Source organism: Oncorhynchus nerka, linkage group LG24 (genome assembly GCF_034236695.1).
Source record: "Oncorhynchus nerka isolate Pitt River linkage group LG24, Oner_Uvic_2.0, whole genome shotgun sequence".
In the NCBI taxonomy this organism is placed as follows: Eukaryota; Metazoa; Chordata; class Actinopteri; order Salmoniformes; family Salmonidae; genus Oncorhynchus; species Oncorhynchus nerka.
The window spans coordinates 99,856,604-99,874,817 of NC_088419.1; the positions used below are offsets into that span (position 1 = coordinate 99,856,604).

General features: G+C 47.2%; 1 protein-coding gene across 1 annotated transcript in view; it reads right to left on the reverse strand.

The window, feature by feature from the left end:
* Positions 1-18,214, reverse strand: part of herc2 (HECT and RLD domain containing E3 ubiquitin protein ligase 2) — a 326,293-nt gene that overhangs the window by 17,703 nt on the left and 290,376 nt on the right. Inside the window, 3 exon segments of the mRNA XM_065008536.1 lie at positions 2,936-3,126; positions 10,319-10,431; positions 11,775-11,969. Of these exon segments, the coding sequence (XP_064864608.1) occupies positions 2,936-3,126; positions 10,319-10,431; positions 11,775-11,969 (499 nt within the window).

The following is an 18,214-nucleotide window of genomic DNA, read 5'->3' on the forward strand; positions in this document are numbered from 1 at the left end:
TGTATTCCCAGTCATGTGACCTCCATAGATTAGGACCTAATGAATGTATTCCCAGTCATGTGACATCCATAGATTAGGGTTTAATGAATGTATTCCCAGTCATGTGACCTCCATAGATTAGGACCTAATGAATGTATTCCCAGTCATGTGACTCCATAGATTAGGACCTAATGAATGTATTCCCAGTCATGTGACCTCCATAGATTAGGACCTAATGAATGTATTTCATTTGACTGATTTCCTTCTATGAAATGTGAGTCAATAAAACATGAGATTGTTGCATGTTGCGCTTCTATTTTGGTTCAGTGTAGTTTTGGACGATTATTTTGATACGTGATTCCAGGTATTAATTTATTTAAAAAAAATATTCATATCAGTATCGGCACCTAAGTGATATATTGTGAGGTCCCTGGTAATTCTCAGCCCTACTTGAAGAGACACACAAAACACACACACTCTGGAGGACAGACTACACACTCTGGAGGACAGACTACACACACACTCTGGAGGACAGACTACACACACACTCTGGAGGACAGACTACACACACACTCTGGAGGACAGACTACACACACACTCTGGAGGACAGACTACACACTCTGGAGGACAGACTACACACACACACTCTGGAGGACAGACTACACACAACACTCTGGAGGACAGACTACACACACACTACACACTCTGGAGGACAGACTACACACACTCTGGAGGACAGACTACACACTCTGGAGGACAGACTACACACAACACTCTGGAGGACAGACTACACACACACTCTGGAGGACAGACTACACACACACTCTGGAGGACAGACTACACACACTCTGGAGGACAGACTACACACACTACACACTCTGGAGGACAGACTACACACACTCTGGAGGGACAGACTCTGGAGGACACTACAACACTCTGGAGGACAGACTACACACACACTCTGGAGGACAGACTACACACACACACTCTGGAGGACAGACTACACACACACTCTGGAGGACAGACTACACACACACTCTGGAGGACAGACTACACACACTCTGGAGGACAGACTACACACAACACTCTGGAGGACAGACTACACACACACTCTGGAGGACAGACTACACACACACTGGAGGACAGACTACACACACACACTCTGGAGGACAGACTACACACACACTCTGGAGGACAGACTACACACACACTCTGGAGGACAGACTACACACACACTCTGGAGGACAGACTACACACAACACTGGAGGACAGACTACACACACACTCTGGAGGACAGACTACACACACACTACACACTCTGGAGGACAGACTACACACACACTCTGGAGGACAGACTACACACTCTGGAGGACAGACTACACACAACACTCTGGAGGACAGACTACACACACACTCTGGAGGACAGACTACACACACACTACACACTCTGGAGGACAGACTACACACACTCTGGAGGACAGACTACACACTCTGGAGGACAGACTACACACAACACTCTGGAGGACAGACTACACACACACTCTGGAGGACAGACTACACACACACTCTGGAGGACAGACTACACACTCTGGAGGACAGACTACACACAACACTCTGGAGGACAGACTACACACACACTCTGGAGGACAGACTACACACACACTCTGGAGGACAGACTACACACACACTCTGGAGGACAGACAGACTACACACAACACTCTGGAGGACAGACTACACACACACTCTGGAGGACAGACTACACACACACTCTGGAGGACAGACTACACACACACTCTGGAGGACAGACTACACACACACTCTGGAGGACAGACTACACACACACTCTGGAGGACAGACTACACACAACACTCTGGAGGACAGACTACACACACACTCTGGAGGACAGACTACACACACACTACACACTCTGGAGGACAGACTACACACACACTCTGGAGGACAGACTACACACTCTGGAGGACAGACTACACACAACACTCTGGAGGACAGACTACACACACACTCTGGAGGACAGACTACACACACACTCTGGAGGACAGACTACACACAACACTCTGGAGGACAGACTACACACTCTGGAGGACAGACTACACACACACTCTGGAGGACAGACTACACACACACTCTGGAGGACAGACTACACACACACTCTGGAGGACAGACTACACACAACACTCTGGAGGACAGACTACACACACACTCTGGAGGACAGACTACACACACACTCTGGAGGACAGACTACACACACACTCTGGAGGACAGACTACACACACACTACACACTCTGGAGGACAGACTACACACACACTCTGGAGGACAGACTACACACACACTCTGGAGGACAGACTACACACACACTCCGGAGGACAGACTACACACTCTGGAGGACAGACTACACACAACACTCTGGAGGACAGACTACACACACTCTGGAGGACAGACTACACACACACACTCTGGAGGACAGACTACACACACACTACACACTCTGGAGGACAGACTACACACACACTCCGGAGGACAGACTACACACTCTGGTGATCAGTAGCACCCAGTTTAGAGGGAACACTGGTAATCAGTAGCACCCAGTTTAGAGGGAACATTGGTGATCAGTAGCACCCAGTTTAGAGGGAACACTGGTAATCAGTAGCACCCAGTTTAGAGGGAACACTGGTAATCAGTAGCACCCAGTTTAGAGGGAACACTGGTAATCAGTAGCACCCAGTTTAGAGGGAACACTGGTAATCAGTAGCACCCAGTTTAGAGGGAACACTGGTAATCAGTAGCACCCAGTTTAGAGGGAACATTGGTGATCAGTAGCACCCAGTTTAGAGGGAACACTGGTGATCGGTAGCACCCAGTTTAGAGGGAACACTGGTAATCAGTAGCACCCAGTTTAGAGGGAACACTGGTGATATATATGTAGTTGTTTTCACCTGTAGTTGATGGCGAGGCGGACATACTCGGCCCTGTTCTCCAGGGTGATGTGGGAGTATTTAGAGCTGAGCTGGATATCCTGTCCGCTGGCGTTAGGGACTGTGAAGGGGAGAGTCATGCCCTCAAACTCCTCAGCCGTGGCCTCGTTGTCTCTGATGTACATCAGGCCAGGTATAAAGTCTTTATCCACCTGAAGAGGAAGAGAAGTACACGAGAAAAGACCAGTGGCCTTTGCCTTTAGTCGTATGTGTTTTCCATCTAAATTTGTGTTTTTCACTTGACTGTCCATCTCTACAGTCTAGGAGACCTTGAACGGGAATCTCATGGGAGTCGGCTCTTAGGAGAGGAATGCATTTTTGACATTGTTTTTAAGTGAAAGTGATAACTCACATTTTGCATGTGAGTCCTCTCTGATTACTATCAGAGTGTATACACAGTATGACTGAGTGAGGCTCTATGGCTGTATTCTGGCGCTGGGTAAATTCCTGTGTAACCTTCAGTAAAGCTTTGGGGCTAACCCGCGTGACAACAGAGGCTTTGTGAGGAAACAGCCTCTTCCTGTATCACGGTCAGGCTGAACACGTTCCAGAATCTCATGATTACAGCGTGGACGCAGAAGAGATGCACACGGTACCACAGTACACACTAGTCTCTAACGCACAGTCACACGGTACCACAGTACACACTAGTCTCTCACACAGTCACACGGTACCACAGTACACACTAGTCTCTAACACACAGTCACACGGTACCACAGTACACACTAGTCTCTAACACACAGTCACACGGTACCACAGTACACACTAGTCTCTCACACACAGTCACACGGTACCACAGTACACACTAGTCTCTAACACACAGTCACACGGTACCACAGTACACACTAGTCTCTCACACACAGTCACACGGTACCACAGTACACACTAGTCTCTAACACACAGTCACACGGTACCACAGTACACACTAGTCTCTCACACACAGTCACACGGTACCACAGTACACACTAGTCTCTCACACCATATTCTTATCGGCAGACTCAATAGCCTCGGTTTCTCGGATGACTGCCTTGCCTGGTTCACCAACTACTTTGCAGACAGAGTTCAGTGTGTCAAATCGGAGGGCATGCTGTCCGGTCCTCTGGCAGTCTCTATGGGGGTGCCACAGGGTTCAATTCTCGGGCCGACTCTTTTCTCTGTATATATCAATGATGTTGCTCTTGCTGCGGGCGATTCCCTGATCCACCTCTACACAGACGACAACATTCTGTATACTTCCTTCCTTGGACACTGTGCTATCTAACCTCCAAACGAGTGTCAATGCCATACAACTCTCCTTCCGTGGCCTCCAACTGCTCTTAAACGCGAGTAAAACCAAATGCATGCTTTTCAACCGATCGCTGCCTGCACCCGCATGCCCGACTAGCATCACCACCCTGGATGGTTCCGACCTTGAATATGTGGACATCTATAAGTACCTAGGTGTCTGGCTAGACTGTAAACTCTCCTTCCAGACTCATATCAAACATCTCCAATCGACAATCAAATCAAGAGTCGGCTTTCTATTCCGCAACAAAGCCTCCTTCACTCACGCCGCCAAGCTTACCCTAGTAAAACTGACTATCCTACCGATCCTCGATTTCGGCGATGTCATCTACAAAATGGCTTCCAACACTCTACTCAGCAAACTGGATGCAGTCTATCATAGTGCCATCCGTTTTGTCACCAAAGCACCTTATACCACCCACCACTGCGACTTGTATGCTCTAGTCGGCTGGCCCTCGCTACATATTCGTCGCCAGACCCACTGGCTCTAGGTCATCTACAAGTCCATGCTAGGTAAAGCTCCGCCTTATCTCAGTTCACTGGTCACGATGGCAACACCCACCCGTAGCACGCGCTCCAGCAGGTGTATCTCACTGATCATCCCTAAAGCCAATACCTCATTTGGCCGCCTTACGTTCCAGTACTCTGCTGCCTGTGACTGGAACGAACTGCAAAAATCGCTGAAGTTGGAGACTTTTATCTCCCTCACCAACTTCAAACATCAGCTATCCAAGCAGCTAACCGATCGCTGCAGCTGTACATAGTCTATTGGTAAATAGCCCACCCATTTTCACCTACCTCATTCCCATACTGTTTTTATACTGTTTTTTTTATTTATTTATTTACTTTTCTGCTCTTTTGCACACCAATATCTCTACCTGTACATGACCATCTGATCATTTATCACCCCAGTGTTAATCTGCAAAATTGTAATTATTCGCCTACCTCATGCCTTTTGCACACATTGTATATAGACTCTCCTTTTTCTACTGTATTATTGACTTGTTAATTGTTTACTCCATGTGTAACTCTGTGTTGTCTGTTCACACTGCTATGCTTTATCTTGGCCAGGTCTCAGTTGGAAATGAGAACTTGTTCTCAACTAGCCTCCCTGGTTAAATAAAGGTGAAATAAATAAATAAAATAAAATAAAACACACAGTCACACGGTACCACAGTACACACTAGTCTCTCACACACAGTCACACGGTACCACAGTACACACTAGTCTCTCACACACAGTCACACACACAGTCACACGGTACCACAGTACACACTAGTCTCTCACACACAGTCACACGGTACCACAGTACACACTAGTCTCTCACACACAGTCACACGGTACCACAGTACACACTAGTCTCTCACACACAGTCACACGGTACCACAGTACACACTAGTCTCTAACACACAGTCACACGGTACCACAGTACACACTAGTCTCTAACACACAGTCACACGGTACCACAGTACACACTAGTCTCTAACACACAGTCACACGGTACCACAGTACACACTAGTCTCTAACACACAGTCACACGGTACCACAGTACACACTAGTCTCTCACACACAGTCACACGGTACCACAGTACACACTAGTCTCTAACACACAGTCACACGGTACCACAGTACACACTAGTCTCTCACACACAGTAACACGGTACCACAGTACACACTAGTCTCTCACACACAGTCACACGGTACCACAGTACACACTAGTCTCTCACACACAGTCACACGGTACCACAGTACACACTAGTCTCTCACACACAGTCACACAACAAGCACACGGTACCACAGTACACACTAGTCTCTCACACACAGTCACACAACAAGCACACGGTACCACAGTACACACTAGTCTCTCACACACAGTCACACGGTACCACAGTACACACTAGTCTCTCACACACAGTCACACGGTACCACAGTACACACTAGTCTCTCACACACAGTCACACGGTACCACAGTACACACTAGTCTCTAACACACAGTCAACACGGTACCACAGTACACACTAGTCTCTAACACACAGTCACACGGTACCACAGTACACACTAGTCTCTCACACACAGTCACACAACAAGCACACGGTACCACAGTACACACTAGTCTCTCACACACAGTCACACAACAAGCACACGGTACCACAGTACACACTAGTCTCTCACACACAGTCACACGGTACCACAGTACACACTAGTCTCTCACACACAGTCACACGGTACCACAGTACACACTAGTCTCTCACACACAGTCACACGGTACCACAGTACACACTAGTCTCTCACACACAGTCACACAACAAGCACACGGTACCACAGTACACACTAGTCTCTCACACACAGTCACACGGTACCACAGTACACACTAGTCTCTCACACACAGTCACACGGTACCACAGTACACACTAGTCTCTCACACACAGTCACACAACAAGCACACGGTACCACAGTACACACTAGTCTCTCACACACAGTCACACGGTACCACAGTACACACTAGTCTCTAACACACAGTCAACCGGTACCACAGTACACACTAGTCTCTCACACAGTCACACGGTACCACAGTACACACTAGTCTCTCACACAGTCACACAACAAGCACACGGTACCACAGTACACACTAGTCTCTCACACACAGTCACACGGTACCACAGTACACACTAGTCTCTCACACACAGTCACACGGTACCACAGTACACACTAGTCTCTCACACACAGTCACACAACAAGCACACGGTACCACAGTACACACTAGTCTCTCACACACAGTCACACGGTACCACAGTACACACTAGTCTCTAACACACAGTCAACCGGTACCACAGTACACACTAGTCTCTCACACAGTCACACGGTACCACAGTACACACTAGTCTCTAACACACAGTCACACGGTACCACAGTACACACTAGTCTCTCACACACAGTCACACGGTACCACAGTACACACTAGTCCCTCACACACAGTACCACAGTACACACTAGTCTCTCACACGGTACCACAGTACACACTAGTCTCTCACACAGTCACACGGTACCACAGTACACACTAGTCTCTCACACACAGTCACACGGTACCACAGTACACACTAGTCTCTCACACACAGTCACACGGTACCACAGTACACACTAGTCTCTAACACACAGTCAACCGGTACCACAGTACACACTAGTCTCTCACACAGTCACACGGTACCACAGTACACACTAGTCTCTCACACACAGTCACACAACAAGCACACGGTACCACAGTACACACTAGTCTCTCACACACAGTCACACGGTACCACAGTACACACTAGTCTCTCACACACAGTCACACGGTACCACAGTACACACTAGTCTCTCACACACAGTCACACAACAAGCACACGGTACCACAGTACACACTAGTCTCTCACACACAGTCACACGGTACCACAGTACACACTAGTCTCTAACACACAGTCAACCGGTACCACAGTACACACTAGTCTCTCACACAGTCACACGGTACCACAGTACACACTAGTCTCTAACACACAGTCACACGGTACCACAGTACACACTAGTCTCTCACACACAGTCACACGGTACCACAGTACACACTAGTCCCTCACACACAGTACCACAGTACACACTAGTCTCTCACACGGTACCACAGTACACACTAGTCTCTAACACACAGTCACACGGTACCACAGTACACACTAGTCTCTCACACACAGTCACACAGTACACACTAGTCTCTAACACACAGTCAACCGGTACCACAGTACACACTAGTCTCTCACACAGTCACACGGTACCACAGTACACACTAGTCTCTCACACAGTCACACGGTACCACAGTACACACTAGTCTCTCACACACAGTCACACGGTACCACAGTACACACTAGTCTCTAACACACAGTCAACCGGTACCACAGTACACACTAGTCTCTCACACAGTCACACGGTACCACAGTACACACTAGTCTCTCACACAGTCACACGGTACCACAGTACACACTAGTCTCTCACACACAGTCACACGGTACCACAGTACACACTAGTCTCTCACACACAGTCACACAAAAAGCACCAAGGCTGAAGATGGGGCGTATACACAGACACACAATATAGTAATATGAACTGAATTGTGGGAAATCTTGACTAAAGACCTTTTTAACTGTCATTAGAGGGTATCTGCAGAATTCGACTTGACCGGCTAAATGGCTTGTTAAGACCTTTTGAATAACCTTTGCAAATACAATTACAGTAGAAGGTAATGTAGTCAACACCATAACCCAGCCTGTTAACTACAGTAGAAGGTAATGTAGTCAACACCATAACCCAGCCTGTTAACTACAGTAGAAGGTACATGTAGTCAACACTATAACCCAGCCTGTTAACTACAGTAGAAGGTAATGTAGTCAACACTATAACCCAGCCTAACTACAGTAGAAGGTAATGTAGTCAACACTATAACCCAGCCTGTTAACTACAGTAGAAAGTAATGTAGTCAACACTATAACCCAGCCTGTTAACTACAGTAGAAGGTAATGTAGTCAACACTATAACCCAGCCTGTTAACTACAGTAGAAGGTAATGTAGTCAACACTGTAACCCAGCCTGTTAACTACAGTAGAAGGTAATGTAGTCAACACTATAACCCAGCCTGTTAACTACAGTAGAAGGTAATGTAGTCAACACTGTAACCCAGCCTGTTAACTACAGTAGAAGGTAATGTAGTCAACACTATAACCCAGCCTGTTAACTACAGTAGAAGGTAATGTAGTCAACACTGTAACCCAGCCTGTTAACTACAGTAGAAGGTAATGTAGTCAACACCATAACCCAGCCTGTTAACTACAGTAGAAGGTAATGTAGTCAACACTATAACCCAGCCTGTTAACTACAGTAGAAGGTAATGTAGTCAACACTGTAACCCAGCCTGTTAACTACAGTAGAAGGTAATGTAGTCAACACTATAACCCAGCCTGTTAACTACAGTAGAAGGTAATGTAGTCAACACCATAACCCAGCCTAACTACAGTAGAAGGTAATGTAGTCAACACCATAACCCAGCCTGTTAACTACAGTAGAAGGTAATGTAGTCAACACTATAACCCAGCCTGTTAACTACAGTAGAAGGTAATGTAGTCAACACTATAACCCAGCCTGTTAACTACAGTAGAAGGTAATGTAGTCAACACTATAACCCAGCCTGTTAACTACAGTAGAAGGTAATGTAGTCAACACTATAACCCAGCCTAACTACAGTAGAAGGTAATGTAGTCAACACAGTCAGAGCGCAGCACCCCTCCCTCCCAACACACACACAGCACCCCTCCATCCCTCCCTCCCAACACACACACAGCACCCCTCCCTCCCAACACCTCCCTCCCAACACACACACAGCACCCCTCCCTCCCAACACACACACAGCACCCCTCCCTCCCCCCTCCCTCCCAACACACACACAGCACCCCTCCCTCCCTCCCTCCCAACACACACACAGCACCCCTCCCTCCCTCCCTCCCTCCCAACACACACACAGCACCCCTCCCTCCCTCCCAACACACACACAGCACCCCCTCCCTCCCTCCCAACACACACACAGCACCCCTCCCTCCCACAGCACCCCTCCCACAGCACCCCTCCCTCCCTCACTCCCACAGCACCCTCCCTCCCTCCCACAGCACCCCTCCCTCCCTCCCACAGCACCCCTCCCTCCCTCCCTCCCACAGCACCCCTCCCAACCCTCCCACAGCACCCTCCCAACACTCCCACAGCACCCCTCCCTCCCAACACTCACACAGCACCCCCCCTCCCAACACTCACACAGCACCCCTCCCTCCCTCCCACAGCACCCCTCCCTCCCTCCCACAGCACCCCTCCCTCCCAACACACACACAGCACCCCTCCCTCCCTCCCACAGCACCCCTCCCTCCCAACACACACACAGCACCCCTCCCTCCCTCCCACAGCACCCCTCCCTCCCAACACACACACACTTCTAACTAAGTCCTGAACTTACTGATATTCAACACAGACACACACGAGCAGACAGTGCAGGTACAGTACCTCACTAAGGTCAGCGATGGTGAGGTTCATCCCAGCCAGCTGTTTCCAGACAGGTTCAGCCAGGTTGAGACTGAGAGGGGATCCGGTACGGATGGCTATGCCCAGGAGCACTCCTACGGGACAGAGATCTCCATTAGACTGGGTTAGGGTTGAGACAGAGATACAGGACAGAGATCTCCATTAGACTGGGTTAGGGTTGAGACAGAGATCTCCATTAGACTGGGTTAGGGTTGAGACAGAGATACAGGACAGAGATCTCCATTAGACTGGGTTAGGGTTGAGACAGAGATCTCCATTAGACTGGGTTAGGGTTGAGACAGAGATACAGGACAGAGATCTCCATTAGACTGGGTTAGGGTTGAGACAGAGATACGGGACAGAGATCTCCATTAGACTGGGTTAGGGTTGAGACAGAGATCTCCATTAGACTGGGTTAGGGTTGAGACAGAGATACAGGACAGAGATCTCCATTAGACTGGGTTAGGGTTGAGACAGAGATAAAGGACAGAGATCTCCATTAGACTGGGTTAGAGTTGAGACAGAGATACAGGACAGAGATCTCCATTAGACTGGGTTAGGGTTGAGACAGAGATACAGGACAGAGATCTCCATTAGACTGGGTCAGGGTTGAGACAGAGATACAGGACAGAGATACAGGACAGAGATACAGTGGGGCAAGAAAGTATTTAGTCAGCCACCAATTGTGCAAGTTCTCCCACTTAAAAAGATGAGAGAGGCCTGTAATTTTCATCATAGGTACACTTCAACTATGACAGACATATCACATTGTAGGATGTTTAATGAATTTATTTGCAAATTATGGTGGAAAATAAGTATTTGGTCAATAACAAAAGTTTATCTCAAAACTTTGTTATTTACCTTTTGTTGGCAATGACAGAGGTCAAACGTTTTACATCTCTATTAGACTGGGTTAGGGTTGAGACTGAGGACGAACTGCCCGGATGGTAGTGCTGAGCCATTAACCGACATTTCAGGAGTTAAAACATACAGGAGGGTCTGTCTCCAGGAACAGGGTTGGAGTGTAAACCTACTGGAGGGTCTCTCTCCAGGAACAGGGTTGGAGAGCCCTGTTTTAGGGCTATACTTCCCCCAGGAATCTGAACATAGTTAGGTACAGAGCTGACTTGGCTGCAGGGTGAGGGGTCAGGGGTTAGGTCGCAGAGGGAGAGGGTACCTACCTAAGAATCTGAACATAGTTAAGTACAGATATGAGTGGCTGCAGGGTTAGGGGTCAGGGGTCAGGGAGCGGAGGGAGAGGGTACCTACCTAAGAATCTTAACATAGTTAAGTACAGATATGAGTGGCTGCAGGGTTAGGGGTCAGGGGTCAGGGAGCGGAGGGAGAGGGTACCTACCTAAGAATCTGAACATAGTTAAGTACAGATATGAGTGGCTGCAGGGTCAGGGGTCAGGGAGCGGAGGGAGAGGGTACCTACCTAAGAATCTGAACATGTTCATATGCAGAGCTGACTTGGCTGCAGGGTTGAGCAGGAAACAGTCTCTGTTCGCTCCTGACTCGTCTCGTCCATTAGGGGTCACGATGAGGAGAGGGGTCAGACCGTTCTGGAGCTCCTCACACATCTCTGCTATGGACTCACTGTAGCCCCCGCCACAGTCATCCACAGACTCACCTAGTAGAGGACACACACACACACACACACACAGATCTCTATTATAGACTCACTGCAGCCCCCGCCACAGTCATCCACAGACTCACCTAGTAGGGGACACACACACACACACACACACACACACACACACACACACACAGATCTCTATTATAGACTCACTGCAGCCCCCGCCACAGTCATCCACAGACTCACCTAGTAGAGGACACACACACACACACACACACACACACACACACACACACACACACACACACACAGATCTCTATTATAGACTCACTGTAGCCCCCGCCACAGTCATCCACAGACTCACCAAGTAGAGGACACACACACACACACACACACACAGATCTCTATTATAGACTCACTGCAGCCCCCGCCACAGTCATCCACAGACTCACCAAGTAGAGGACACACACACACACACACACACACAGATCTCTATTATAGACTCCCTGCAGCCCCCGCCACAGTCATCCACAGACTCACCTAGTAGGGACACACACACACACACACACACACACACACACACACACACACACACACACACACACACACACAGATCTCTATTATAGACTCACTGCAGCCCCTGCCACAGTCATCCACAGACTCACCTAGTAGGGGACACACACACACACACACACACACACACACACACACACACACACAGATCTCTATTATAGACTCACTGCAGCCCCTGCCACAGTCATCCACAGACTCACCTAGTAGGGGACACACACACAGATCTCTATTATAGACCCACTACAGCCCCTGCCACAGTCATCCACAGAGTTGGGGCGATGTTACGACTGCATCGTCTATCGACAATGATTGACAGCCATCGTCAATGGTGATGATATGGTGACATGATGGTTCAGCCTATTTGAACTTGAACGGCGCCCCGCAGTAAAGAACGGCGTCTCACGGAGCAGGGCAGAGTGATGCTCCTACTTGAACAGCGCCCCGCAGTAAAGAACAGCGTCTCATAGAGCAGGGCAGAGTGATGCTCCTACTTGAATAGCGCCCGCAGTAAAGAACGGCGTCTCGTGGAGCAGGGCAGAGTGATGCTCCTACTTGAACGGCGCCCCGCAGTAAAGAACGGCGTCTCGTGGAGCAGGGCAGAGTGATTATCCTACTTACTATAGCCTATCTCAAAAAATATTTGATACAGAACGCAAAAGAGGAATGTAAGGCCAGGCAGAGCGGAAAATTCCACTAAAGCTGAAACAAAATATTGTTTCTTGTTCTTGGTCAGATGCTTTAGACGATAGTCTGAACCTTTATAACGGACACCCCTTAAAACCCTCTGGGGGAGGTTCTAACTAAGATAACATGGAATTGTTTTAACATGGTCAGAACCAAGACACCCCTTAAAACCCTCTGGGGGAGGTTCTAACTAAGATAACATGGAATTGTTTTAACATGGTCAGAACCAAGACACCCCTTAAAACCCTCTGGGGGAGGTTCTAACTAAGATAACATGGAATTGTTTTAACATGGTCAGAACCAAGACACCCCTTAAAACCCTCTGGGGGAGGTTCTAACTAAGATAACATGGAATTGTTTTAACATGGTCAGAACCAAGACACCCCTTAAAACCCTCTGGGGGAGGTTCTAACTAAGATAACATGGAATTGTTTTAACATGGTCAGAACCAAGACACCCCTTAAAACCCTCTGGGGAGGTTCTAACTAAGATAACATGGAATTGTTTTAACATGGTCAGAACCAAGACACCCCTTAAAACCCTCTGGGGGAGGTTCTAACTAAGATAACATGGAATTGTTTTAACATGGTCAGAACCAAGACACCCCTTAAAACCCTCTGGGGGAGGTTCTAACTAAGATAACATGGAATTGTTTTAACATGGTCAGAACCAAGTATCATTCAGCTATTTCATTTAGAATTTTAGGAAGGTTTAAAACAAAATATATATAAAAAATGAAACATTGAATTTGGCCTTACTGCTATTAGCCAATAGAAACACATTGAATAACAGATAGTCCTTACTGCTATTAGCCAATAGAAACACATTGAATAACAGATAGTCCTTACTGCTATTAGCCAATAGAAACACATTGAATAACAGATAGTCCTTACTGCTATTAGCCAATAGAAACACATTGAATAACAGATAGTCCTTACTGCTATTAGCCAATAGAAACACATTGAATAACAGATAGTCCTTACTGCTATTAGCCCATAGAAACACATTGAATAACAGATAGTCCTTACTGCTACCCACATTAGCCCATAGAAACACATTGAATAACAGATAAGTCCTTACTGCTATTAGCCCATAGAAACACATTGAATAACAGATAGTCCTTACTGCTATTAGCCCATAGAAACACATTGAATAACAGATAGTCCTTACTGCTATTAGCCCATAGAAACACATTGAATAACAGATAGTCCTTACTGCTATTAGCCAATAGAAACACATTGAATAACAGATAGGCCTTACTGCTATTAGCCAATAGAAACACATTGAATAACAGATAGTCCTTACTGCTATTAGCCCATAGAAACACATTGAATAACAGATAGTCCTTACTGCTATTAGCCCATAGAAACACATTGAATAACAGATAGTCCTTACTGCTATTAGCCCATAGAAACACATTGAATAACAGATAGTCCTTACTGCTATTAGCCCATAGAAACACATTGAATAACAGATAGTCCTTACTGCTTACCACATTCCTAACATGTCCTATATCTGATAACTAACCCCTAACCACATTCCTAACATGTCCTATATCTGATAACTAACCCCTAACCACATTCCTAACATGTCCTATATCTGATAGCACAGTCAATTCAGAAAGAATTCAGACCACTTGACTTTTCCCACATCAATCTACATACATTACCCTATAACGCCAAACCAAAAACAGATTTTTAGAGAACATAGGTAATAATATCTCAACCATAAAGGCATTCAATACTGCAGGTATTTTTTTGGTACCCTTCCCAAATTCCTAACCACATTCCTAACAATTAACCCCATTCCTAACCACACTCCTAACTACATTCCTAACACCTAACCACATTCCTAACCCCTAACCACATTCCTAACCCCTAACCACATTCCTAACACCTAACCACATTCCTAACCCCTAACCACATTCCTAACCCCTAACCACATTCCTAACCCCTAACCACATTCCTAACCCCATTCCTAACCACATTCCTAACCCCTAACCACATTCCTAACCCCTAACCACATTCCTAACCCCTAACCACATTCCTAACCCCTAACCACATTCCTAACACCTAACCACATTCCTAACCCCTAATCCCTAACCCCAATCCTAACCCCAATCCTAACCCCTAACCCCAATCCTAACCCCTAACCACATTCCTAACCCCATTCCTAACCCCTAACCACATTCCTAACCCCTAACCACATTCCTAACCCCTAACCACATTCCTAACCCCTAACCACATTCCTAACCCCTAACCCCATTCCTAACCACATTCCTAACACCTAACCACATTCCTAACCCCTAATCCCTAACCCCAATCCTAACCCCAATCCTAACCCCTAACCCCAATCCTAACCCCTAACCACATTCCTAACCCCTAACACCTAACCCCTAAACCCTAACCCCAATCCTAACCCCTAACCACATTCCTAACCCCTAACCCCTAACCACATTCCTAACCCCTAACCCCAATCCTAATGCTCAGATAAGTCAGAGTGGTGAGAAGCAACACACACCCTCCAGTTACGAAAGTAGACTCCAACATAGAAAGGAATGTGTGTCACGCTCTCATGAGGATGAACCTAACAACCTACTGAGGGGGTAACCTAACAACCTACTGAGGGGGTAACCTAACAACCTACTGAGGATGAACCTAACAACCTACTGAGGGGGTAACCTAACAACCTACTGAGGGGGTAACCTAACAACCTACTGAGGGGGTAACCTAACAACCTACTGAGGATGAACCTAACAACCTACTGAGGGGGTAACCTAACAACCTACTGAGGAGGAACCTAACAACCTACTGAGCAGGAAGCTAACAACCTATTGAGGATGAACCTAACAACCTACTGAGGGGGTAACCTAACAACCTACTGAGCAGGAACCTAACAACCTACTGAGGATGAACCTAACAACCTACTGAGGATGAACCTAACAACCTACTGAGGATGAACCTAACAACCTACTGAGGATGAACCTAACAACCTACTGAGGAGGAACCTAACAACCTACCCACTAACTACTGAGGAGGAACCTACCCACTAACTACTGAGGAGGAACCTAACAACCTACTGAGGATGAACCTAACAACCTACTGAGGAGGAACCTAACAACCTACTGAGGAGGAACCTAACAACCTACCCACTAACTACTGAGGAGGAACCTAACAACCTACTGAGGATGAACCTAACAACCTACTGAGGAGGAACCTAACAACCTACTGAGGAGGAACCTAACAACCTACTGAGGATGAACCTAACAACCTACTGAGGATGAACCTAACAACCTACTGAGGAGGAACCTAACAACCTACCCACTAACTACTGAGGAGGAACCTAACAACCTACTGAGGAGGAACCTAACAACCTACTGAGGATGAACCTAACAACCTACTGAGGAGGAACCTAACAACCTACTGAGGAGGAACCTAACAACCTACTGAGGAGGAACCTAACAACCTACTGAGGAGGAACCTAACAACCTACTGAGGAGCAACCTAACAACCTACTGAGGAGGAACCTAACAACCTACTGAGGAGGAACCTAACGACCTACCCACTAACTACTGAGGAGGAACCTCACAACCTACTGAGGATGAACCTAACAACCTACTGAGGAGGAACCTAACAACCTACTGAGGAGGAACCTAACAACCTACCCACTAACTACTGAGGAGGAACCTAACAACCTACTGAGGAGGAACCTAACAACCTACTGAGGATGAACCTAACAACCTACTGAGGAGGAACCTAACAACCTACTGAGGAGGAACCTAACAACCTACTGAGGAGGAACCTAACAACCTACTGAGGATGAACCTAACAACCTACCGAGCAGGAAGCTAACAACCTACTGAGGAGGAACCTAACATCCTACCCACTAACTACTGAGGAGGAACCTCACAACCTACTGAGGGGGTAACCTAATAACCTACTGAGGAGGAACCTAACAACCTACTGAGGAGGAACCTAACAACCTACTGAGGAGGAACCTAACAACCTACTGAGGAGGAACCTAACAACCTACCCACTAACTACTGAGGAGGAACCTAACAACCTACCCACTAACTACTGAGGAGGAGCCTAACATCCTACCCACTAACTACTGAGGAGGAGCCTAACATCCTACCCACTAACTACTGAGGAGGAACCTAACAACCTACTGAGGAGGAACCTAACAACCTACTGAGGAGGAACCTCACAACCTACCCACTAACTACTGAGGAGGAACCTAACAACCTACTGAGCAGGAAGCTAACAACCTACTGAGGAGGAACCTAACAACCTACTGAGCAGGAAGCTAACAACCTACCCATTTACTACTGAGGAAGAACCTAACAACCTACTGAGGAGAAACCTAACAACCTACTGAGGGGGTAACCTAACAACCTACTGAGGAGGAACCTAACAACCTACTGAGGAGGAACCTAACAACCTACTGAGCAGGAAGCTAACAACCTACCCACTAACTACTGAGGAGGAACCTAACAACCTACCCACTAACTACTGAGGAGGAACCTAACAACCTACTGAGGAGGAACCTAACAACCTACTGAGGATGAACCTAACAACCTACTGAGGAGGAACCTAACAACCTACTGAGGAGGAAGCTAACAACCTACTGAGGAGTAACCTAACAACCTACTGAGGAGTAACCTAACAACCTACTGAGGAGGAACCTAACAACCTACTGAGGAGGAACCTAACAACCTACTGAGGAGGAAGCTAACAACCTACTGAGGAGTAACCTAACAACCTACTGAGGAGTAACCTAACAACCTACTGAGGAGGAACCTAACAACCTACTGAGGAGGAACCTAACAACCTACCCACTAACTACTGAGGAGGAACCTAACAACCTACCCACTAACTACTGAGGAGGAACCTAACATCCTACCCACTAACTACTGAGGAGGAACCTAACAACCTACTGAGCAGGAACCTAACAACCTACTGAGGAGGAAGCTAACAACCTACCGAGCAGGAAGCTAACAACCTACCCACTAACTACTGAGGAGGAACCTAACATCCTAACCA